The sequence below is a fragment of the Oncorhynchus mykiss genome, chromosome 27, assembly GCF_057628025.1.
Source record: "Oncorhynchus mykiss isolate SJ-2025 chromosome 27, ASM5762802v1, whole genome shotgun sequence".
In the NCBI taxonomy this organism is placed as follows: domain Eukaryota; kingdom Metazoa; phylum Chordata; class Actinopteri; order Salmoniformes; family Salmonidae; genus Oncorhynchus; species Oncorhynchus mykiss.
In genome coordinates, this window is record NC_143048.1 from 3,497,129 (window position 1) to 3,521,019 (window position 23,891).

At 42.0% G+C, this 23,891-nt stretch overlaps 1 protein-coding gene across 1 annotated transcript; it reads right to left on the bottom strand.

Annotated features, from left to right (window-relative positions):
* Window positions 1–328: 328 nt before the first annotated feature.
* LOC110507328 (ATP-binding cassette sub-family F member 3) lies at window positions 329–23,260 on the bottom strand. The gene is made up of 21 exons (XM_021587248.3): window positions 23,178–23,260; window positions 15,387–15,534; window positions 14,934–15,010; window positions 14,602–14,657; window positions 14,359–14,456; window positions 9,836–9,958; window positions 9,062–9,328; window positions 8,811–8,891; window positions 6,692–6,751; window positions 6,555–6,611; window positions 6,290–6,312; window positions 6,106–6,161; window positions 5,270–5,470; window positions 4,978–5,054; window positions 4,688–4,732; window positions 4,471–4,603; window positions 3,964–4,052; window positions 3,763–3,854; window positions 2,999–3,131; window positions 1,590–1,677; window positions 329–1,362 (listed from the first exon to the last, which is right to left on the bottom strand). The coding sequence occupies exons 1-21, from the start codon at window positions 23,248–23,250 to the stop codon at window positions 1,204–1,206; spliced, it is 2,136 nt and encodes a 711-aa protein (XP_021442923.1). The 5' UTR covers window positions 23,251–23,260; the 3' UTR covers window positions 329–1,203.
* Window positions 23,261–23,891: the final 631 nt, after the last annotated feature.

The window sequence follows — 23,891 nt, forward strand, 5'->3', positions numbered from 1 at the left end:
ACAGCAATAAGGCACCAAGGGTGTGTGATATATGGCCAGTATACCACGGCTAAGGGCTGTGTGCGTAAGAACAGCCCTTAGCTGTGGTATATTGGCCATATACCACAAACCCTTGGTGCCTTTATGCTTAAATACTTTACTTGGTTGGAGATTGTTGGGAAGACGCAGCAGAGAGACCTGGAGCCAGCTGCTGCTGTTGTAGAAATAATTGTTTTTGTGCTGGTGGTTTCCCATGCTGACACAGATATGGATGTTTCCAGGATTGTCTTCATTCGGGCACGCAACAGAAAATGAGCATTTCTTATAGGACAAGTCCACGTAATCCCTCCCTGTTTCAGACTGTTTTATTTAGTTTGGTGCCTAATGAACAAGACCAGGGGTGTCTGAAATGACACCATTTTGGCTAGTTGCCAAAATACTACACTATGTTGGGAACAGGGAGTCATTTCAGCTTCACCCCGGGTTCCACTGACAAAAGAGATGCTCCCTCTCCTTCCAAGAACACACATGTTCAGGAGAAAAATCAATCCATATGCACTTGAAATGTATCCTCGCTCTCTCTCTGTCCCACTCAATCACATAAAACACATGCACACATATTCGACACGGATTAAGAAATCAAGAATTTTGTTAATTTTCTGATGTACATATTTGGCCCTAAACTGATATTACTAAGAGCTAAAAAGATGTAGCATTATTCCAAGATGGCTGCCCACATGGGGTTAACAGTTAAAGGGTACAGCACCCACACCTTCACAAGATGGACTATCCTCCTTGATGTTAAGTGAACCAAACCAGCTCCAACTATTATGATCAGGAAGGATGGGAGTGGGGAGGCCAGTTGAGTATACAGAGTGCACGCACAATTGACATTCCATTTGGACACAGTTTGCACTCCATGTAGCCTAAAACCTGCCTGCTTCAGGACAATAGACAAGAGTATGTCACTTTGAACTGCCGGGCCGAGCTAAATGGCAAACAAAACACAAACGGTGGTGTGGGGGAGCAGAGAGGATGATGGGAAAGCAGCCAGTAAAACTCAGTTCTCACTCGGAGGATGATGATTGGCAGTCGGGGAATAGAGAGTGGGGGGGCTTTAGGTTATTGGGGTTGAAGTCAATTGGTAACTTGGCATGTCTGTCATAGATGGCGTAATGGGCAAGTTGCCTGGGGTGGTAGGTTTTGGAAAGTCCTTCCTGTCCCTCACAGGTAGCCCTCCTTGCGGAACTGTTCCTGCAAGATATCCCGGTACTCGTCAAAGCCCCCCTCCACTCGCCGCACGTTCCCGTGCTCACAGACCCACAGCTCTCTGCACACCATCCGGATCAGACGCTCGTCGTGAGAGACAAGGACCACCCCACCCTGAGGAGAGGATAGAGTTTAAAAAAAGGGCATATATGCACATTAAAACTTCCAAGTGTTCAAGTGCTATCACTTCCATTGATTGTTAGCCAAAATAAGCTTGTAGTGTCTGTTTAAAGAAAACCGATTTCATGGATAGGCTTTCTCCAGATTTACTCTATTGATTAACATTGTGAGCTAAATAAAGACATTTTCTCAGCGACTTCTAGTTTAATTAATAAGCTTACTTTGAATTTGTTGAGTGCCTTCGCTAGCGCCTCGATCGTTTCCATGTCCAGGTGATTGGTCGGCTCATCAAGGATATAGAAGTTTGGGCTGAGAGAGAAAACGCGAGTAAGAGACAAATTATAGCTGCAAGCAGCAATGAAACAGGATGCTGGTTTATGAGCGGGCTGAAAGAGACAGCTGCATTGAAGCATTATACATCCATGTACATGTAACAATTCAAAATACTATGTGCAAGTGTTCACTAAATATAATACATTATTTATAGCGTCATGAAATGGCTGTTTGACGTAGCAATTATTCCTTTGCCAACTTTGTTGGGACTAACAAACGCTGTAATCGCTAAATCTCTCGATCTTATTTGAAGAATCTCTTTTTAGCATAAATGCTAGCTGTTGGAGGTTTTTATATTAACACCTGTTTCGAAATACACCTTCCTACTAGAGTCGTCAAGAGCCTTAATCAGTTTCAAGGTGATACAGCGAAGACAAGTTATTCATTTTTTATTTTTACAAAGTTGCCATTTTCTCTTCCATCTTTTGACATATTGCTTTTCTCAAACTTTGTAAAGACATACATTGAGTTTCTAGTCAAGTCAACAACAAAAAAATCCAACATGTTGGAAAATTCAATATGGCGGACTTCATGGCTCCTTGAAGCAAATTTGTTCCTTATGAGAAACACTGATATACCAAATCCTGTGGTTATACGTCAAACGGGGTGGTGGGGCTAAGCATTAGACTCTGAATACTTAATACAATGCCACCTAGTAGTAGTGGTTTTGATATACATTGATACTGCCAAAGTCTAAATTTTTTTGACCAATCGGGCATTGAGCTATTCCAACAATATTATTAGGGGTGCTTCGCTGCCAGCAACCATAATAATAAATTCTGTGGCGGATTATAACCATCTCATCAATAGGATCTTGACACTTCTCAAAATGAATAGCGTTCTCTCATGTCCTCTCTCTCCAGTTCTGTTCCTAGTGTTATCAGGGCAGTATATTTCTTATTTACAAGGTAAGTTGGTTGAAAACAACGACCCGTGGATGAGTTACAGGGGAGAGGAGAGGTTGAACAAGCCAACTGGAAGCTGGGGATGATAATTAGGTGGCCGTGGTGGTATGAGGGGCCATTAGGGAATTTAAGCCGGACACCGGGTTTATCACCAAAACTCTTGCAACAACTACCATGGGTTCTTGAAAAGGCCACAGAGACGGTTTAGCATCGGAAGGATAGAGAAATGTAATCCCATTATTAGACATCATGGTCAAGTTGTATACTGCTTGTACAAGGACGTTTTTTCAACTAAACTAAAACCAATTTGCTACCATAAAATGACCATTTGACATTGTGAGAAATTGTGTGAAATATTGGGGTCATGAAGTGTAATAATGAAAAGGCATTACCAAGGCATGGTCATCTGAGCGAAGGCCACCCGGCTCTTCTGCCCTCCTGACAGACTGGCCACTGGCCGAGTTGCCAGCTCACCGGTTATCCCATAGCCACCCAGTTGGTGCCTGTACTCCTCCTCGTTACGACCTGGGAGGGAGGGACGAGGAGAGAGCGAGAGAGAGAAAAGGGGTTACAAATTACAAAGATTGCAGGGTATAGATGGGTTGGTTGTTAAGCAACATTGGCCCAAACAGACAAGGTTGGTTTAGATTGTTGCCAGCACGTAAAATAGATTTAGTCTCCAATGTTTATTGAAAACAAATACATTTGCTCACTTGTCTCTCAAATACATCTTTACAGTTGTTGGTTAGCTCGCTTGCAAATTTGAGTCATATTAGCATATAGTGACAGTCAAAACACCTCAAGAACAAGATAAAACTAGCTGAAAAGAGCTACCAACGATTCCTCACATGACAGCTTCATGTCATTTTTGCGAGCCATTTTTGCAAGCCAGCCAAAATCACAACACACTGCCTTTTGCACCATTGAAGCGTGTGCAGTGTCTTTGTGACGTTGTCAGCTATGCCATCTACAGGGATCCGTAACAACCACCAGGGTCGTGTTCATTAGGGTGGGCAACAAAAAAACAGGGCATTTCTTATTAGACCAAGTCCAGGTAGTCATGTTCTAATCAGTTTCCTTTGCATTTGGTGCCTAATGAACACAGCCCAGGCTTTGATAATAATAAGTATTGGTATGTTTTGGTGGTGGTGGTCACCTGGGAATTTGTTGAGTAGCAGCTCAATTGAACACACATTGAGGTCCAGTTGATCCACGTGGTGCTGACTGAAATAACCAATCTTCAGGTTCCTGAGCGAGAAAGGGAAATAAAGCTGTCGTTTACTTCCCTGCACGCACACCCACCGAGACACACACTAGCAGCAGAGGAAGATGGCTGACGTCAAGCATGGAACCTCACCGATGGGCGTGTCTGATGCCGTTGACAGGCGTTAACTCTCCCATCAGTAGCTTGAGCATGGTGGATTTACCCGCCCCGTTCTCACCCACCTGTATGAGAGAGCGAGAGAGAGCGAGAGCGAGAGCGAGAGAGAGAGAGAGAGAGAGAGAGAGATCGACAGTAGGTACTACTTTAGCCGTTGGAAGGTTGCACAGAGCATTGTCTGTGGAAGTGTTTCACAGATTTAAAGTACAGTATTAAAGGATGCACAATATATCAGTGGCCCGATGTGGGGGCGAAGATATGTTCTTACTAGCTTTATGAACACAGAAACTTGTTTGCAGTTCAGATCTGTGCTAGGATGGTTAAAAATAGCCATAAAATGAAAAGAATTCTGAATCAGTCGATATTGCAAAGAAAATATTGGCATCAGCCCAAAATGATCACATCTGTGCACCCCTAACTATTAGCAGTGCATGTGATTTAGAACTAGTCATCAGGAATGAGAGCAATGTGATTAATACGTACGATGCAGATGCGAGACTCCAGGTCTGCAGACACAGACAGCTGTGTGAAGAGGCGCTGGTCAGTGTTATAGTAGAACTCCACCTCATCCAACTGGAGCACCGGGGGAGACAGCTTCTCAAAGTTATCAGGGAACCTGTGGACAGACGCACGTTAGCGCTCAGATTAATATGAGAATTGAAACCTGACTTCATTCGGGAAAGGAGGAGCGGTCTCTTACTTTAAGGTGACTTCGGTTTCCTTCTCCAGAGGTTTGAGTTCAGGCCTGCAGGAGACAAGAGAAGAGTAGTGAGGGAATGGACGACGGATGACAACAATAGATATTCTTTACAATGACCTTTCCCCTGTGCACCGGCAAACAAACACGCAGAGGTCATCATGCATTGGCAAGACGGAAGTTATCCTTTACAATGAATTGGACTTTCAGGCTGTAATTCCCAAGGGAGCACGACATGAGAGAAAGCAGGGTATGGCGCATGTTATCTTATTTTGAAATAGATGGTTACTCACAGTTTTTCTAAGAGCTTCAGTTTGCTCTGCACCTGTGCCGCTCTGTTGGCGTTGTATCTGAACCGGTCGATAAACACCTGGCACACAGAGGGAGGGGATCAATCCACAATTATAATGTATAAGACACTATAATATATATTCTAATAGGCATATCAAGATCTAAACTAAACAAACACTAATCAGCAAAGATAAATGCTGAGAAAGTGCATTGTTATTACGCTTGCCATAGGCCTTTTAGTTTGTCTGTATGTACGCAGGACGGTGTGTGTAAGCCAGTGTGTGGGCTCCTAACCTGGATGTGCTCTCTGTACTGAAACTGGGCCTCGTACTCCCTCTGCTGGTTCTTCAGGCGGTCCTCTTTGGTCTTGACAAAGTTCTCGTAGTCGCCGCGGTAACTCTCCAGCCGCTGCGAGTGCAGGTGGATGATGTCAGTCACCACGGCGTTGAGGAAGTTCCGGTCGTGGGACACCACCAGGATGGTGGTCTGCCAGGTCTGTGGGGGGCGGAGGAGTTAAACAGGCCATATAGAAGTCGAACTTGTTGCTCATGCTTTATCTCTCCATCCTCCCAATGGAGGATTCGTTCACTTCAATTCACTGAAAATAAGTGGTATAAGAAATATGGTGGTAACTCCACCTAGCCAATGCCTCCACCAATCCAATGTCTTTAGATTTGTAGAAAGTATTGAACGAGTGCACACAATTTCATAAGTGCTGAAAGCAAACAATCCATTTGAAGCTAACTATGTATGCGTCACTGATGGGTGTGACCCTCCTGCCAATTTAGCAGCCTCTTTTTGTTGTTGCCGGACCCCTTTTTGGCTCAAGAGCACCCCCAGAGGCAGAAGTTGACAGCAAATCCGAATTACCCACCCCAATCTAGCAATGCAAACTTCCATTTGTTCCTATTCTTCACCCTTCTCCCTGAAATGTCCACTCATTCACACCCCTTGCCTTGGACTGGTGTAAGAAATATGACGGAAAGCCCCTCTAGTCCACGCTTGCCCATGCTTTCACCAATCCAATGCTTTTAAATACTGTAGTAAAAATATGCACACTTTGGGGAGAAGGGAACCCGATTGGATTTGGCATGCAATGTTAAGTGTGTCGGTAAGCAGGAGTAACCTACCTGCAGGTAATTCTCCAGCCAAAGAATGGCTCGGACATCCAACATGTTGGTGGGCTCTGAGAAACAAACAGACAGAAAGACAGAGACAGTCAGTCAAAAGGGCGTTTTGCACTGACTATTGGACACTGTCAAACTGTTCAAAGATACTCAATACAAAAATACTTAATGTGGTTTAATCACTCACCGTCAAGTAACAAAAGATCAGGCCTAAAAAAAGGAATGAAAAATACACACATTATTTGGAGAGTTGAAGCTAGCCTTACAACATTTAGCAGAGCCACATTTGTCTTCATAAACTGTCTGCTGAATTGATGGTCTATAAATTGAGATTCAGGAAACAGCTCATAAGAGTTATAAATGTACATCAATATTGTAATATAATCTCTGTCCTTGTATTTTAATTGGGTAGACTGTCCTTTGGATAAAAGAAGTGACAAGGAGAAACTCACTTGGCAAAGAGAGCTCTAGCCAGAGCTAATCTCATCCTCCAGCCTCCAGAAAACTCCCTGTGAAGAGAACACCGAGAGATCAGTTAATCACATCCGCGCGCACGCACGCACACATACACACGCACACAGTAACTTACTTGGTGGTCTGCGTTTGCATTTTAGGAGAAAAACCTAAACCACATAGGATGATTGAAGCTCTGTGTAAAAGAGAGAGGAAACATCAATCAATCATCTCATTAAATCAGAAAATGCATACACCCTGGCTACAATTCTACTGCATTGTCATCGGTTTTAGAAACACCATTGGCAACATGTATGAATATAAATGAACTGCTAATAGTGATGCACTGATACTTTCCTTGCAAAAAAACACACCGATAGTTAATGAAGACAAATGTGGCTGTCTGTTGAATTGATGGTCTATAAATTGAGAAATTCCTTACAAAAAAAAACCCGGTACCGATATTTTCTTAGCCAAACCCACCCGATACCGATATTTTCCTTGACAAAAACGCACCCCACCGATACCGATATTTTCATTGACAAAAAAAACCTGATACCAATATTTAACATTTTTGCGGCATTTTAAGCATTCCAGTACAGTTAAATAGTTAACACACATATGGACGCAGCGGTCTAAGGCCCTGCATTTCAGTGCAAGAGGCGTCACTACAGTACCTGGTTCGGATCCAGGCTGTATCACATCCAGCCATGACGTGTAAAATAAGCTTGTTGACCAATCAAGACCTGAATATGACTGCACGTCACATAATACATTTAACGCGTTCATACATGTTTTACGTAGTTATTACACTATCACTCGTATTTCATATGTCACAACGATTCATCGATACGTATGCTATGATACTGGTAAAGTTGTCTCGCACACCTACAGTGCTGGTCATAAAAGAAAGATAGCTTCCCCAAAAACTTTGCAAAACGACAATCTGTTTCAGTAGCTATAGCTACCTTGCTAACTATATAGCTAGGTGTCATCTAAAATAACCCTCATTTATAAGACAGTTCTTATTTGATTAATGGTGGTCGGACCCATCTATGTTAAATTAGCCACATTAAGGATTAGCCACACTAGTGGACTTTCCAGTTAGCCTTCAAAATAAAAGTTTGGCATAAGTTTACTATTTGTATTAATTGAATTTCACTTTTATTTTGAAGGCAAACCGCAAATTCCACTTTGTGCCCAATCCTTATTGTGGCTTGCTTCACAACAAAGCTAGCTGGCTGCTTATAACATTAGCTTTGGGCAATTTTCATGATCTGAAGTTCAATTTCAATAGGCGAACAACAAGTACCTACCAAGCTAATACTTACTCACAAGGATTCCTAAATCATTGCTAAGAATAATGAAAATGACAGTTTCTACTGGTCATTGTTTACAGGCTAGATGTATTGGTGCCCCAGAAGTTGCAGTCAAACAAATAATTCCTTATTATCAACGCGGTATTGTAAACACATCGTTCATGGCCAGTGTGTGCTTGTTTGCAGACTTTTGTTGTACAGCTCTGACCATGCTACTGTATCTTTTTTGACATGCAAAGATTCAAACAGTGTTCCACAGTATGTATGTCGTGAAGCTAATAGCAGTGACGCTATTACTGTAGGTAGGGTGACATCTGAAAAATAGCACACTTGGTGGTGTGCACCGGTGCTCGTTTAGTCGGCGAAAGCAAACATCACCCACGACAGAGAACGGTTGATTGTCAAGGGCAATGAATTCCATTATCTTGGCATTAATGGATTTCGCCTTTGAGTTGTCTCGCTGAATTGTTCATACTCTTTCAAATGACTGCTGGACTTGTTGACTGCTCAATCCACACAGCAGACATTTTGTGGGCTAGGTATGGAATGCTATGTGGTAGTGGTGGAGTAGGGGTTTGAGGGCACACAGTGTGTTGTGAAATCTGTGAATGTAGTGTAATGTTTTTTAAATTGGATAAACTGCCTTAATGTTGCTCGACACCAGGAAAAGTAGCTGCTGCTTTGCATTGTGGGCTGTGTAGCGCAAAATTTGAAGTGGCGTTATTACGTCATGTACCCACATTATATAGGTACGCACGGTAGCTTTGACATCGATTTTTAACATGGCTGTTAAACTAGTCATCGGCCAATACCGATGTTGGCATTTTTAGCTAATATCGTACGATTCCGATATGTTCAGCGATATATCGTGCATCCCTAACTAATGTAACAAACACAGATATATTATATACAGACATGTTAAGAGTGGCTCTTTACCGGGCAGGTGCCTTGTCTGCTTCAATTTCCTCCAGTTTAGCATAGATCTCCGACAGTCGAACAGTTTCCATTCCTTCAGCACTAACATGGAATAGAATAAACTGCGAGTTAAGTGACTGTTGCAGTTTCAAATCTAAAATTCCTGCAACAATAACATTTAAGTCTGCCAAGGCTGCCAGTATTGACTCCTTCCAATATGAGCCCTCCATTGCCAACTTCGGGGAGAATTTGGGTAAGTAAGACTGACGTACGTTCCGTTGGCTATGCGCGCATTGAGCAGGCGTTCCTCTGTCAGGAGACCCTCCCGGACCGTGTCGCTCTCCAGCACGCTCTGAAGTGCCCCTGTGTCGTCTCCAGCGACCTCCTGCTCCACGTGCAGGATTGTGATGTGGGCAGGGACACGCAGGCTGCGGCTCGCCAGCATCTTTAGCAGCGTGGTCTTCCCCAGGCCGTTGCGGCCAATCAGGCCGTAGCGGCGACCTGTTGACAGAGACAGCTCCGCCCCCTGCAGCAAAGACCTGGAAATACAGAGCGAGAGAGAGACAAGTTGCTTGCATATTGTTTTATGGTAGAGACTAAGAAGTGTCTCAGTCTCTCGCCTACTCTTTGTCTCTCTGGTATTAAGAAATTACATCAAATTGTAATTACACAGTAATAACTTGATTTACTCAGTTTGTGATTTATTTAAACAAGCACTGCTACTCACCATTTTATATCAGGTAGTTGTGTTGAATTCTTAAGTCATTTGCAGAAAGTAGCGACCATAACCACAACAATGCCTTTTACATGCAAGGTAAATACCGGTGGAAACGGTGTCCAGCTAACAACATTGCATGATGCTAATTAGAATGAATCACCTGCTCCAGTGCTGGATACAGTAGGAGAAAGCGTAAGTATGGTTTCATCCCAAATGGCACCTTTTTCCCTATAAGGCGCACTACTATACTTTTGTCTCTTGTCAAAAGAAGTGCACTTAATAGGGATGGAGTGCCATTTGGAACGAAGCCTAAGGGTTAAACCCTCACCTCTCGCCAAACGACACGTCAAAGTTCTCGATGCGGATATCGTAGCTGCGATTCTTCCCGGACAAGTCGACACGACTGTCTTTCTTGCTACTGGCCTGGCTGGCTGATGCCTCCTCCAGTACCCTGAGACAAACAGAGAGAGGGGATAAGGACAGTGAGAGACACAGAGGGACACAAAGAGATAGAAGTACAGAGAGCAAATACAGAAGGTGTAAGAGGGAGAGAGAGGTGAAACATCAGTCTGACAGTATTACCAAACTATCACACATTGGTGAATGGAAAAGTGTATTTTGCTATCGCAATACCAAACCAATGATCAGTGGTGTAAAGTACTTAAGTAAACATACTTTCAAGTACTACTTAAGCCATTTTTTGGGGGTCATCTGTACTTTATTTACACACACACATATATATACATATATACACACATATATATATATATATATATACACATATACACATATATATATATATACACATATATATACACATATATACACATATATATACACATATATACATATATATACATATATATACACATATATATATATATATACATATATACATACATATATATATACATATATATATATATATATATATATATATATATATATATATATATATACATACATATATATATACATACATATATATACATATACACACACACATACATATATATACACATATATATACATATACATAAATATACACATATATATACATAGTACCAGTCAAAAGTTGACACACCTACTCAATCCAGGGTTTTTATTTATACTATTTTCTACATTGTAGAATAATAGTGAGGACATCAAAACTATGAACTAACATGTGGAATCATGTAGAAACAAAAACAATATTAAACCAATAAAAACATTTTATATTCTTCAAAGTAGCCTCTCTTTTCCTTGATGACAGCTTTGCACTCTTGGCATTCTCTCAACCAGCTTCACGAGTTAATCACCTGGAATGCATTTCAATTAACAGGTGTACCTTGTTAAAAGTTACTTTGCGGGATTTCTCTATGGTTTGGTTTGAGCCAAATCAGTTGTGTTGTGACAAGGTAGGGGTGGTATACAAAAAAATGACCTTATTTGGTAAAAGACCAAGTCCATATTATGGCAAAAACAGCCCAAATAAGCAAAGAGAAACGACAGTCCATCATTACTTTAAGACATGAAGGTCAGTCAATGCAGAAAATGTCAAGAACTTTGAAAGAGCAGACTCAAAAAACCATCAAGCGCTATGATGAAACCAGCTCTCATGAGGACCGCCACAGGAAAGGAAGACCCAGAGTTCATTAGAGTTACCAGCCCTTGAAATTGCAGCCCAAATAAATGCGTCAGAGTGTTCAAGTAACAGACACATCTCAACATCAACTGCGTGTCCTCATCAACTCATGCATTAACTCATGCTCTGCAACGCGGAATCCCCAAAGACATGGTAAATCTTCCAGAGGCCCATCCTCAGTAGAACACACACAGATGAGCATTCTAACAACCCCTTATTATGTTTCACAAAACAACCTTTAGATGCAATAACAGCATTATAACAATCTTGTCATTTCCACAATATGAGTCCAAATTTGAGATTTCTGGTTCCAGCCGGCGTGTCTTTGCGAGACACTGAGTAGGTGAATGGATGATCTCCACATGTGTAGGCACGGAGGTGGTGGTGTGGGGGCTTTGCTGGTGACTGTCAGTGATTTATTTAGAATTCAAGGCACACTCAACCAGCATGGCTACCACAGCATTCTGCAGTGATACGCCATCCCATCTGGTTTACGCTTGGTGGGACTATAATTAGTTTTTTTAACAGGACAATGACCCAACACACCTCCAGGCTGTGTAAGGGCTATCTGACCAAGGAGTAATGGAGTGCTGCATCAGATGGCCACAATCACCCAACCTCAACCAATTGAGATGGTTTGGGATGAGTTGGACTGTAGAGTGAAGAAAAAGCAGCAAACAAGTGCTCAGCATATGTTGGAACTCCTTCAAGACAGTTGGAAAAGCATTCCAGGTGAAGCCGGTTGAGAAAATGCCAAGAGTGTGCAAAGCTAAGAGGCAAAGAGTGGCTACTTTGAAGAATCTAAAATATATTTTGAATGAGTAGGTGTGTCCAAACTTGACTGGTATTGAACATACATTTTTTTTGTACATTCCACAAAAACAAAAAACGTATACATACGAACGACAACTTACAGACACATACAATGACTACATCTCTTCTGCCTAGACCCGCATGTTCACCCCCCCATCCCTATTGCCTGCATTATTGTGTCACTTGGCCTTAAATTATACCAACTTGTTTTTCCTCAGGCTATTTCAATATTTCAATAAGAAATCCTTAGATGTTTTCCACTGTGTCAATGATGGCGGATTGATTGACGTCTACATTTTTAGTAACCTTGTTTTTTTCTTCTCAGTGATGAGAAAAGTATTGTGCATCTCACTACCTCCCCTGTATGTAATGTCTTGAAATATGCAGACAGATGGATTAAAAGTACATTTACACTAATATTTCTAGCTCCGCTCACAACTTTCAAACTTAATAGCATTCCCAGATAGCATGGATTATTGAGTTATTATTAGTCTTACTATAGACAGGACTCTGCTGTTGTGCTGTAGAATGTGAACTATATCTCGTATAATATATTCTATACATTAGTTTATACTGAATTAATTTAGTTAGTTATGCTCCAACTTCCACTCCATTTTGTACTAACATCAGTTCTTTTTAAATCTTGGTTCCAATCATTTACATTTTTTTCTAATAGGTTGTCAGTTGGATATGCTCTCTGCAAGGTTTACTATATCTTCCCTATCATATGAACATCCTTTACTTACTCATAAGATTCCCTCAAGGTTGTTCTGATGTCCAAAAGATTGCAAATCGAAATTGTGTTGCAATTTAAGTTTCATTGTATTCCAAACTATCTACACTGAACAAAAATATTTAAAAAAACAACATGCAACAATTTCAAACATTTTACTGAATTAGAATTGATAAGGAAATCAGTAATTTGAAATAAATTAATTAGGCCGTGATCTATGGATTTAACATGACTGGGCAAGGGCACAGCCACGGGTGGGTCTGGGAGGGCATAGGCCCACCCACTGGGGAGCCAGCACCAACCAATCAGAATACATTTTTCCCCACGAAAGGGCTTTATAACAGAGAGAAATACTCCTCAGAACCCCTACCCTATCCCGCCGGTGAAGAAGCCAGATGTAGAGATCGTGTGCTGGCATGGTTACACGTGGTCTGCAGTTGTGAGTCCGGTTGGACATAATGTAAAATACTCTGAAACGATGTTGGAGGCAGCTTATGGTAGAAAAATGAACATTCAATTATCTGGCAACAGCCCTGGAGGACATCCCTGCAGTCAGCATGCCAATTGCACACTCCCTCAAAATTTGAGACATCTGTGGCATTGTATTGTGTGACAAAACTGCACATTTTAGGGAGCCCTTTTATTGTCCCGGCACAAGATGCACCCGTGTAATGATCATGTTTAATCAGCTTCTTGATTATCTTGGTGTAATGCTCACTAACAGGGATGTAAACAAATTTGTACACAACATAAAGAAATAAGCTTTTTGTGGGTATGGAAAATATTTCTGAGATGAATTATTTCAGCTCATGCAACCAACACTTTACATATTGCTTTTATATTTTTGTTCAGTTCAAAATTACTTTTTACATTTTGTCATGGGAAAAAATGTATTTCCTGTTACAGTCATTTACAGTTTCCATTCGAACAAATTAAAAAATTGATGAATTCTGAAAAGCTACCCAAGGATTATTCCATAAAGTTCTGATTCTAGTTCTTGTAAAATATATTTCATTTTCTTTCATATTGTTATAATATTCTTAATTAAGAAGAAGTTGTTACTGTTCTTTATCCTTTTTATATATTTCACAACTTTTACTTTATTACATTCCCAAAGACAATAATGTACTTTTTACGGCATACATTTTCCCTGACATCCAAAAGTACCTGTTACATGAAAATGGTCCAACTCACACTTCTCAAGAGAACATCCCTGGTCATCCCTACCGCCTCTGATCTGGAGGACTCACTAAACAGAGAACATCCCTGGTCATCCCTACCGCCTCTGATTTGGTGGACTCCCTAAACAGAGAACATCCCTGGTCATCCCTCTACCGCCTCTGATCTGGCAGGCTTACGAACCACAAATGATTCATTTGTAAATGGTGTCTGAGTGTTGGTGTTATCCCTGTCTATCTGTAAAAATAAAAGAATGTGCCATCTGGTTTGCTTAATATAAAATAATTTAACATATTGACTTTTACTTTTGATACTCAAGCATATTTAAAACCAAATACTTTTACTCAAGTAGTATTTTACTGGGTGACTTTTACTTGAGTCATTTTCTATTACGGTATCTTTACTTCTACTCCGGTATGACATCTGGTACTTTTTCCACCATTGCCAATGATAAACTGTTTGCATAGTCTTCGTGTATAGATGAAAAGCATATGAAACTCACAGCGGATTAGTCGTTTTTTGCGAATCCCGTTCATTCCTTCTCCCTTGCTTTTGCTTCAGCTTGGCTTCGGCCTTCTCTAGCTTCCTCGCGTCCACAGTCTGAGGTGGTGTGTGTGTGGAAGAAGACAAAGTGGATGAAGTTGACAGGAGAATAAAATAGCTACAGGGCTGACTTGAACCTTCGACAAAAAACATAATGCACAAGAAGCTACAAAGCAACAAAAATTATTCTAAAATACTTTACTGTATTCTGGCCCCTCTTCATCATCCAGATCCCTTGGACATCGTTAGTGACAGATACTGAGGCGAGAAAGACAGAAGGAGTGGAATGAGACGCAACAATAAGTCAGGGAGGATATTAAAAAGACATGGGAGAGGGGGTAGGAAGGGTAGAGAAAATAGGAAGTACGAGCAGTAGTGTACGGGAAAGATGTATAATAAAAAATAATAAGGAAACATTTTTAAAGGCTAAAAACAGATTACAACAGATTACAGGCTACCAAAATTAATATCAAACATTGACCGTAAAGCTAACAAAGAGGAATACCTAAGCCCCCCTGCAGACAAGGGACTCACCACACTCTGCAGATATCTGAGACAACCGCACCGGAGCGTCGAGCAGCACTTGCTTTGAAGCGGCATGGCCGTTACTCCTGATGGGAAAGACAAGTATATTTTTGATGAGTCAGGAAGCGGAAATACATAAAATATTAGCTTTTGGTGTGTGACAATTAGTCTTTGTGTTGTATGCTGGTTGTGAAAGAGGTCTCTGGGTCCAATCTCCACCCGGCACAGCCAGAAGAGGACTGGTCACCCCTCATAGCATGGTTCCTCTCGAGGTTTCTTCCTAGGTTCTGGCCTTTCTATGGAGTTTTTCCTTGCCACCGTGCTTCTACACCTGCATTGCTTGCTGTTTGGGGTTTTATGCTGGGTTCCTGTACAGCACTTTGAGATATCAGCTGATGTAAGAAGGGCTTAATAAATACATTTGTTTGATCAGTGTTAAGGTTGTGTGTGTGTTGCACTTACAGTTTAAGAGTGTTGAACATCTGCTGACAGATGTCCCGAATGTCATCCTCGTTTTTACAGTCAGCCGACGACCCCTGCAACAGCCCTCCAATCGCATCATACACCTCCTCTCCATCCTCAAACTCCACCCCTCCACAGTCCAACACACCTATCACAGAGGAATGCCACAGGCTAGAAATCAGGGGAGCATTTAGAAGGACGCAGCTTTTAGAACCTTCAGATAGAGAAATGCTAATCATGTGGCCCTCTGACATGTAGAATAAGGAATCACGTTGGCTCTATTCATTCATAAGTTTGCCTATTGCTACTTATTTCCACCAACATTTGCAAATAAATTCATTCAAAATCCTACAATGTGATTTTCTGTATTTTTTCTCTCATTTTGTCTGTCATAGTCTGTCTATGATGAAAATGACAGGCCTCTCATCTTTTTAAGTGGGAGAACTTGCACAATTGGTGGCTGACTAAATACTTTATTGCTCCACTATGTTAGAAATGTCAGTTTCTGGGGCCTCCCGGGTGGCGCAGTGGTTAAGTACTGTACTGCAGCGCCAGCTGTGCCATCAGAGTCCTGGGTTCGCGCCCAGGCTCTGTCGTAACCGGCCGCGACCGGGAGGTCCGTGGGGCGACGCACAATTGGCCTAGCGTCGCCCGGGTTAGGGAGGGCTTGGTCGGTAGGGGTGTCCTTGTCTCATCGCGCACCAGCGACTCCTGTGGCGGGCTGGGCGCAGTGTACGCTAGCCAAGGTGGCCAGGTGCACGGTGTTTCCTCCGGCGCATTGGTGCGGCTGGCTTCCGGGTTGGATGTGCGCTGTGTTAAAGAAGCAGCGGCTTGGTTGGTTGTGTATCGGAGGACGCATGACGTTCAACCTTCGTCTCTCCCGAGCCCGTACGGGAGTTGTAGCGATGAGACAAGATAGTAGCTACTACAACAATTGGATACTACGAAATTGGGGAGAAAAAGGGGTAAAACATGCAAAAAAAATAAAAATAAAAATAAATAAAAATAAAAGAAATGTCAGTTTCTGGAAAAAGGCATTTCTAAGATGCATTCTCAATTCGGTGAAAAAGGTGTCACCAAAAACAGGTTAGTTAAATTCATGGCGGCAGTTTCTATGGTTATATCACGTCCTCCATTGGCTTGCGTAACTACTTCTAACTGTACAGGTGTTGAGGTGTTGAGACACAACTTCCTCTGACTCCGGGGAAGAAGATAAAGTAGGGCCCTATGAGTTCCGTGATGCGGAAAATGAGGACGGAATCACGGAATTTGGTCATGAAAATGGAATCAATAGTGGAATATTGCAGAATTTTCCATAATTTGGCTGAAATGTATTAATAATCACAAGTAGGCCTAATTATTCGTCAAAAAAACTAAAATTCGACCCTAACCCCTAAATTCAGAGCAGAGCAATACCCAAAGGAATATAATGAGTCAGGGATAAACTGTTTTGCAAATTGTCAACATACTAATGATTGGAGGCGTAAAAATCCTTGAGAGGACTACTTAAAGTCTAAAGCCCATGTGAAGAACAAGGAAAAGCACTGTGTTAAAACAACCATTACCAGTGTAATGAGCATAAGCAGATTCAAGACGATCATTTATTCAGGACTTTGTGACTGTGTGCGCCGAGTCTGACATCCCCTTAGAAAAGCGAAGAACGCTACGGCCATTTCTAGTGAAGCATTGCAAACAGGGAGGAGCGTTGCCCGAAAATCACAGCAGCCTCCATCAAACTCACCTGCCCCGTATGTTTGACCGACATATGACCTAACCTTAACCTATTAATATACAGTTGCAATAACCTACATTTACATTCGGCAATGTGAATTGTCCACATGCAAATTGTGTTATTCCAAACGACGAGCTACCGTGGTGAAATATAGCAATGCATAATGTCAGCAGCAGTCTGCCTCTCTATCTAGCTAACTATCACTGTATCTATATTGTGTTAACACTTAATTTAAATAACACTTATTTAGTCACAATATTATTTTAGGTTAAAACATAAAGTTGTTCCTTATCTTTCATTGCAGGTGTTGAAAACCAGTACTTTCTGGCAGATGTCATTTTCATGGACAGATGCAACTACTCAATGTTTTCCAAAGCAACACTAGCCTCCCTCCACAGCAACGATCTGAACCTGAATGATGTCTGGGAAGTGGTCACAGATAATGTCTCCTACTGCCTGAAGACATACAAGGAGGTTCTGAAAGGAGTGATGTCCAATAGTGTCCATGTAACCTGTCTCTGCCATGTCATCAATCTGGTGGGTGAGACCTGGCAGCGCTACAAATACTTCTCTGAAGTTGCATCTCTTGTGACATGGATGAGATCTGTCTCCTTCAAGAAGCCTGCCAGAAAGAGAAGATAGGTGAGCTTCCTCATTATGAAGGAGTTTGTGCAGGCCAAGGCTCCTCCTGAAGCAGTGACCTCCAGATGGAATAGCTGGTTTGAGGCAGTGAAGTACCATTCAGAGCATGTTCATTTGTAGAGTTTTTGTTGGCAGAAAAGTCATCATCCCAGGCAGTCACAAACATCCTCAGCCAGCTGGAAACAGAGAAGGTGCAGGCCCTCACTGTTAAGATAACCTTCCTCTCGGACGGCTGCTCCAAACTGAAGCCAGCTCTGTCAATCCTGTAAGGAACCCACCGTCCCACAGCAGTGTCTGCTTACAATGTCATGGAGGATCTGGGCTCTTACCTAGTGAATGGAACGGAAAAAACATGTGGGTATGGAGCCAAGACAGATGAGCTATTGAGAAAGATGGGGATTGGAGAGAGGAGGGAGGTGCTTGACCATCTCCATGATGCATTCCACTTGGCCTTCAAAGTTGTCAAAGCACTGGGACATACATCCAGCCAGAGAGGTCTACAGGCTGGCTAGGGTGTTCGATCCTAGGCAGGCTCCAGCCATGGAAAAGCAGATTGAAGTCTACACACAACTGAAACCCATGACAAGCCCTTCAACAGAGCTCAGTGAAGAATGGATTGCCTATCAGCACTGTGTCCAGGGAGACCTCATCTGCTTTGGAGCTTGCCGATTACTGGAGGGGCTTGAGTGCAAGATTCCCAACAGCTGCAGAAGTTGAAGTGCCCTACAGTCAGCTCAGTCGACTGTGAGAGGAGTTTCAGCAAATACAAGACTCTACTCACAGACAAGCGAGGCTCTCACCGAGCTCAACACAAAGCGGCTGACAATCATGTACTTCAATAGAGATGTCTGTGATAGATGGAAATGGACAGACATAGGAGCTCATAAGTTAGTCCCATAGAGTTTGCCTATTGCTGCATTATTTCCTAGATTCTTGCATGAATCTTTTTTTTCGTTGTAAATGAAACACTTATGTGAAGCACTTTATATTACAAAAAACAATGAATGCAAGTTACACAAGTGTAACTCTTGGTTTTGCCTATTTCTTGCGGCGTTGTTTCCTAGAATCTTGCATTACTTTTTTTCATTTATAATGAAACACTTAGTAGAACTCTGTATTGAAGCACTTGCCTTGATAAAAAGAATAGTGCAATGTATTGCATCATTACACATTTGCTGTTATATCTTATTCAATGTTTGCTGTTTTATTCATTCACATTAGACACACTATCTGATGATCAAATGTGCGTAAATCACAGAAAAAAAGGTTATTTCGGGGGAAAAAGGAGTTCATAGGGCCCTAATAAAGGGCCTTACTGCCAAAATCCTGAATAATCCCTTTAAACCACATTAGGAGACGTTTTGGGTGTAGTTACCCTTTAACCATGAAGAGTCTATGCCTGGGGGGGTTCTACTAAGCAATATAGAATTGTTTTATGGTCATACTAAGGTTATTTTTGATATTTCATTTGGAATTTTAAAACCCCTTATAGTATCAAAAATATCTATATTTTTGTTATATGTATTTAACTCCTTATTTTTGGCACTAAACAGTCCCTTATCCCTTTTTTAAAACTGGTACCGGGGACTTTGAGATGAGCAAAACAACCGACATGTACATGTTTGTGAGAGTCTCACTTTTGCACAGAACGGTCATATTAGTGTGTAATCCAAACTATACGGACGCTCCAGACAGAAGTTGGCAGATCGGCTGTACCGACTTCAGATGAGTTCCAAGACGCTCCAGACGATTTTGTGAGAATACTGATTTTAATGATGTTTCATGGTCTGACAAACACCACTCTAGCTCTGCGAAATAGGCAGATGCAGTGAATTGAGACGCAGCCAATGCAACAAAAAAAAGACAGACTACATGACCAAAAGTATTTGGACACCTGCTCGTCGAATATCTCATTCCATTAATATGGAGTTAGTCCACTGTTTGCTGATATAACAGCCTGCAATGTTCTGGGAAGGCTTTCCGTTTGCCACAAAGTCCCGTCATTGGAACTAAGGGGCCTAGCTCAAACCATGAAAATAAGCCCCTGACCATTATTCGTCCTCCACCAAACTTTACAGTTGGCACTATGTATTCGGACAAGTGTTCTCCTGGCATCCGCCAATCCCAGATGTGTCCAGTGAACTGCCAGATGGTGAAGCGTGATTCATCACTCCAGAAAACTCATTTCCACTGTTCCAAAGTCCAATCGAACTTTACACCACAAATGCCGACACTTGGCATTGTGCATGGTGATCTTAGGCTTGTGTGCAGCTACTCGGCCATTGCTCCCGAAGAACAGTTCTTGTGACGATGTTGCTTCCAGAAGCAGTTTGGACAGTTTAGAACTAGTGAGTGTTGCAACTGAGGACAACTAGGTGGTCCCATTCTATAAGCGTGTGGCCTATCACTTCTTGGATGAGCCGTTGTTGCTTCTAGACATTTCCACTTAACAATAACAGCACTTACAGTTTACTGGGGCAGCTCTAGCAGATTAGAAATTTGATGAAATTACTTATTGGAAAGGTGGTATCCTTTGAAGGTGCCACGTTGAAAGTCACCGAGCTTGTCAGTAAAGCCATTCTACTGCCAATGTTTGTCTATGGAGATTGCATGGCTGTGTGCTCAATTTTATACACCTGTCAGCAACGGGTGTGGCTGAAATAGCCAAATACACCACTTTGAAGGGGTGTCCACATACACAGAGCATTCGGAAAGTATTCAGATACGTTAGACTTAAATTAAATTCCTCAATCTACACACAAAACCACTGCAAAAAGAGGTTTAGAAATTTGTTCAAATTCATTAAAAACACAAATCTGAAATACCTTTTTTACATAAGTATTCAGACCCTTTGCTATGAGACTAATTGAGCTCAGGTGCAACCTGTTTCCATTGATCATCCTTGAGATGTTTCTACAACTTTATTGAAGTCCACCTGTGGTAAATTCTATTGATTATTTGGAAAGGCACACACGTGTCTATATAAGATCCCACAGTTGACGTGAAAGTTAGAGCAAAAACTAAGCCATGAGGTCGAAGGAATTGTACGTAGAGCTCCGAGACTGGATTGTGTCGAGGCACAGATATGGGGAAGGGCACCAAAAAAAATCTGCAGCATTTAAGGTCCCCAAGAACACAATGGCCTCCATCATTCTTAAATGGAAGACATTTGGAACCACCAAGACTCTTCTTAGAGCTGGCCGCCTGGCCAGCCTGAACAAATTGGGGAGAAGGGCCTTGGTCAGGGAGGTGACAAAGAACCCAATGGTCACTCTGACAGAGCTCTAGAGTTCCTCTGCGGAGATGGGAGAACCTTCCAGAAAGACAACCATCTCTGCAGCACTACCAATTAGGTGTTTATGGTAGAGTGGCCAGACGGAAGCCACTCAACAGTAAAAGACACATGACAGCCCACTTGGAGTTTGCCAAAAGGCAAGAAACAGGTTTCTCTGGTCTGATGAAACCAAGATTAAACTCTATGGCCTGAATGCCAACATCACATCTGGAGGAAACCAAGCACCGTCCCTATGGTGAAGCGTACTGGTTGCAGCATCATGCCGTGGGGATGTTTTTCAGAGCCCGGACTTCAACCCGATCGAACATCTCTGGAGAGACCTGAAAATAGCTGTGCAGCGACACTCCCCATCCAACCTGACCAAGCTTGAGGATCTGCAGAGAAGAATGGGAGAAACTCCCCAAATACAGGTGTGCAAAGCTTGTAGCTTCATACCCAAGAAGAATAGAAGCTGTAATCGCTGCCAAAGGTGCTTCAACAATGCGCTGGGTTAAGGGTCTGAATACTTATGTAAATGTGATATTTCTGTTTTTACTTTGTCATTATGGGGTATCGTGTGTAGATTGATGAGGGGCCTCTGCATGACTCCGGAGGCGCCGCAATTGTCATAACTGCCATTTGGAGCCAGCGACCAGATTTTTGGATGAATTGGCTTTTAGTCTAAATTAGTTCACGGAGATAGGGGCATATTTATTTTTATTTCAACCTTTATTTTTTAACTAGGCAAGTCAGTTAAGGACAAATTCTTATTTTATAATGACGGCCTCTGCATGACGCTGGGCCAATTTAACGCCCTATTGGAATCTCGATCGTGGCCGAGACACAGCCCGGGATCGAACCAGGAACGGCATTGAGATCCAGTGCATTAGACCGCTGCGCCACTGGGAGACACCACTCGAAAGTTTGGAAGTGTAAGTGTATACTCGTCTGACGTCATGATACTTTATCAGTAGTGTCCACCAAATTTGAGGGTTGAGGGGGGATAGGGTGTGTCTTAAGTGTTTAAGTATGACGAGTATTCACTTGTAGGGCGAGGGGGGAATAAATTATTTTTAAATGGACCGCCCTTGCCCGGACATTTGTCACTGTTAATCCCGCGATGATTGTGTTCTCAGCCACCGGTAGCTTGTGTGAGCTTTATATGCGCTACAGTCAATTATGATTGCATGTCTAATTATATTAACAATATAATTATTAATATGCCTACTGTATGATAGCTAGCAAATTAATTAGCTAACTAACGTTAGCCTGCCTAGTTACTTCTGAAGAAGGAAAAACTTTTATTTCTACAATTTCCAAAAGCTAACCAAACATTACTTTTATGAGTCTTTTGTGCATTAGTTGCACAATTTCTAACTTATTTACATTAGTTTTTACTTACACTTGTATGTTGACTACATGTTGAGGTTTTATGTTTTGGCATAATTTTCTTAGCGGATGTACAATCATCGCGAATTGAATTATGGGGCGTTTCAGGCCCTGAAGTGAACATAATTGTACACTCGCAAACTCCATTAAAAACGAGGGCTGAGTGGCTTACTTTGCATATTTCCCTTGCTTGGCTAATCATTTGGACCGACGACATATGGCCGAGGGGATACCCCCAAGGGCTGAGGGTTTAGGGCTGTCTACTTTGAGTTTGAAACGCAGTCCGAGTTCATATCCAAACCCCCAACCTCCCCATACACTGATCATCTTACGCTTTCATTTCCCTGAGTCCACCCCTCACCTTGTTTAGGCTGAGGTTGTTTTAACTCCCGTTTTGTTTTGCGACTTTGGGACCGTGAAAATCTCAATATTACTAAGTCCATTTAATTATTATTATTGCATGCCGGTAAACGTACACATTTTGTTGGCTATTAATTTAAGGCAATAAATTGGCTAGCCTAGCTCATCTGGTTAGTGGTTCAAATAGGCCGATTATTAGCTAACTACCGGCATGCTACGTGTAGGCTAACGTTAGATAGTCTCCCCCTTGACTGTGCCTCAATGCTGTGTGGGACGGCTATGCTAGCTAACGTTACTTCGCGTGGCAAAGAAGCCGTCCGCAACTCATCAAGCCCGTGGCATTTTAATGTGTACGGGATCCACACACCATCTCCATTAATTTACAGTCTCTTACCCGTGATATATTCGAACACTTCGGTGTCAATTTCGGGAAACTCGCTCTTCAGAATATCCACGTATGTCGCCATGATACACCGGCTCTTCCACAAGAACAGCGCATGTGCACACAATGTGCGTCAAGGCATGTCCGCAAACTATGCATTATGGGTATTGTAGTATTTAATGCGATTTTATGATCTCAGCTTTACCTCCCTCCACCTCTAATTTGTGTTTGTTCCCTTCACCTCTAATTTGTGTTTGGTTCCATCAACCTCTCATGTAATGACATCAACGTTCATTATAACTTAACTAATATAGATCACAGCCCGTCGTTTCGAATGGAAACAAATTAGTAATAGTTGGCAGAACAAGCACGAGCTAGCTAGATCCTATTGCCCCGTTCTCAACCCAGGTAAATACAGTTTCATGTTGGATATTCGCCTGTAGTTTTCCTTACTTCCACCAACAGCACTTAGGGACCGTCAACATAGTGACAAATCAAATTTTTCAAATTTCAATAGCTGTTTAACCATTACTCCTAACACTCAAAACTGGTTGTAGCTAACCTGATGGCATAGACACACATTGCACACCCTTTAGTTTGTCCATTTTCATGTCACAAGATTTTAAAGGAATTTTTCAAAATGTAGAATTTCAATAGCTCCTTGGTCATGTGACCTGGTGACTTCAAACAAGGTTCAGAATGTCCACTCAGTGGCGCTACACATTG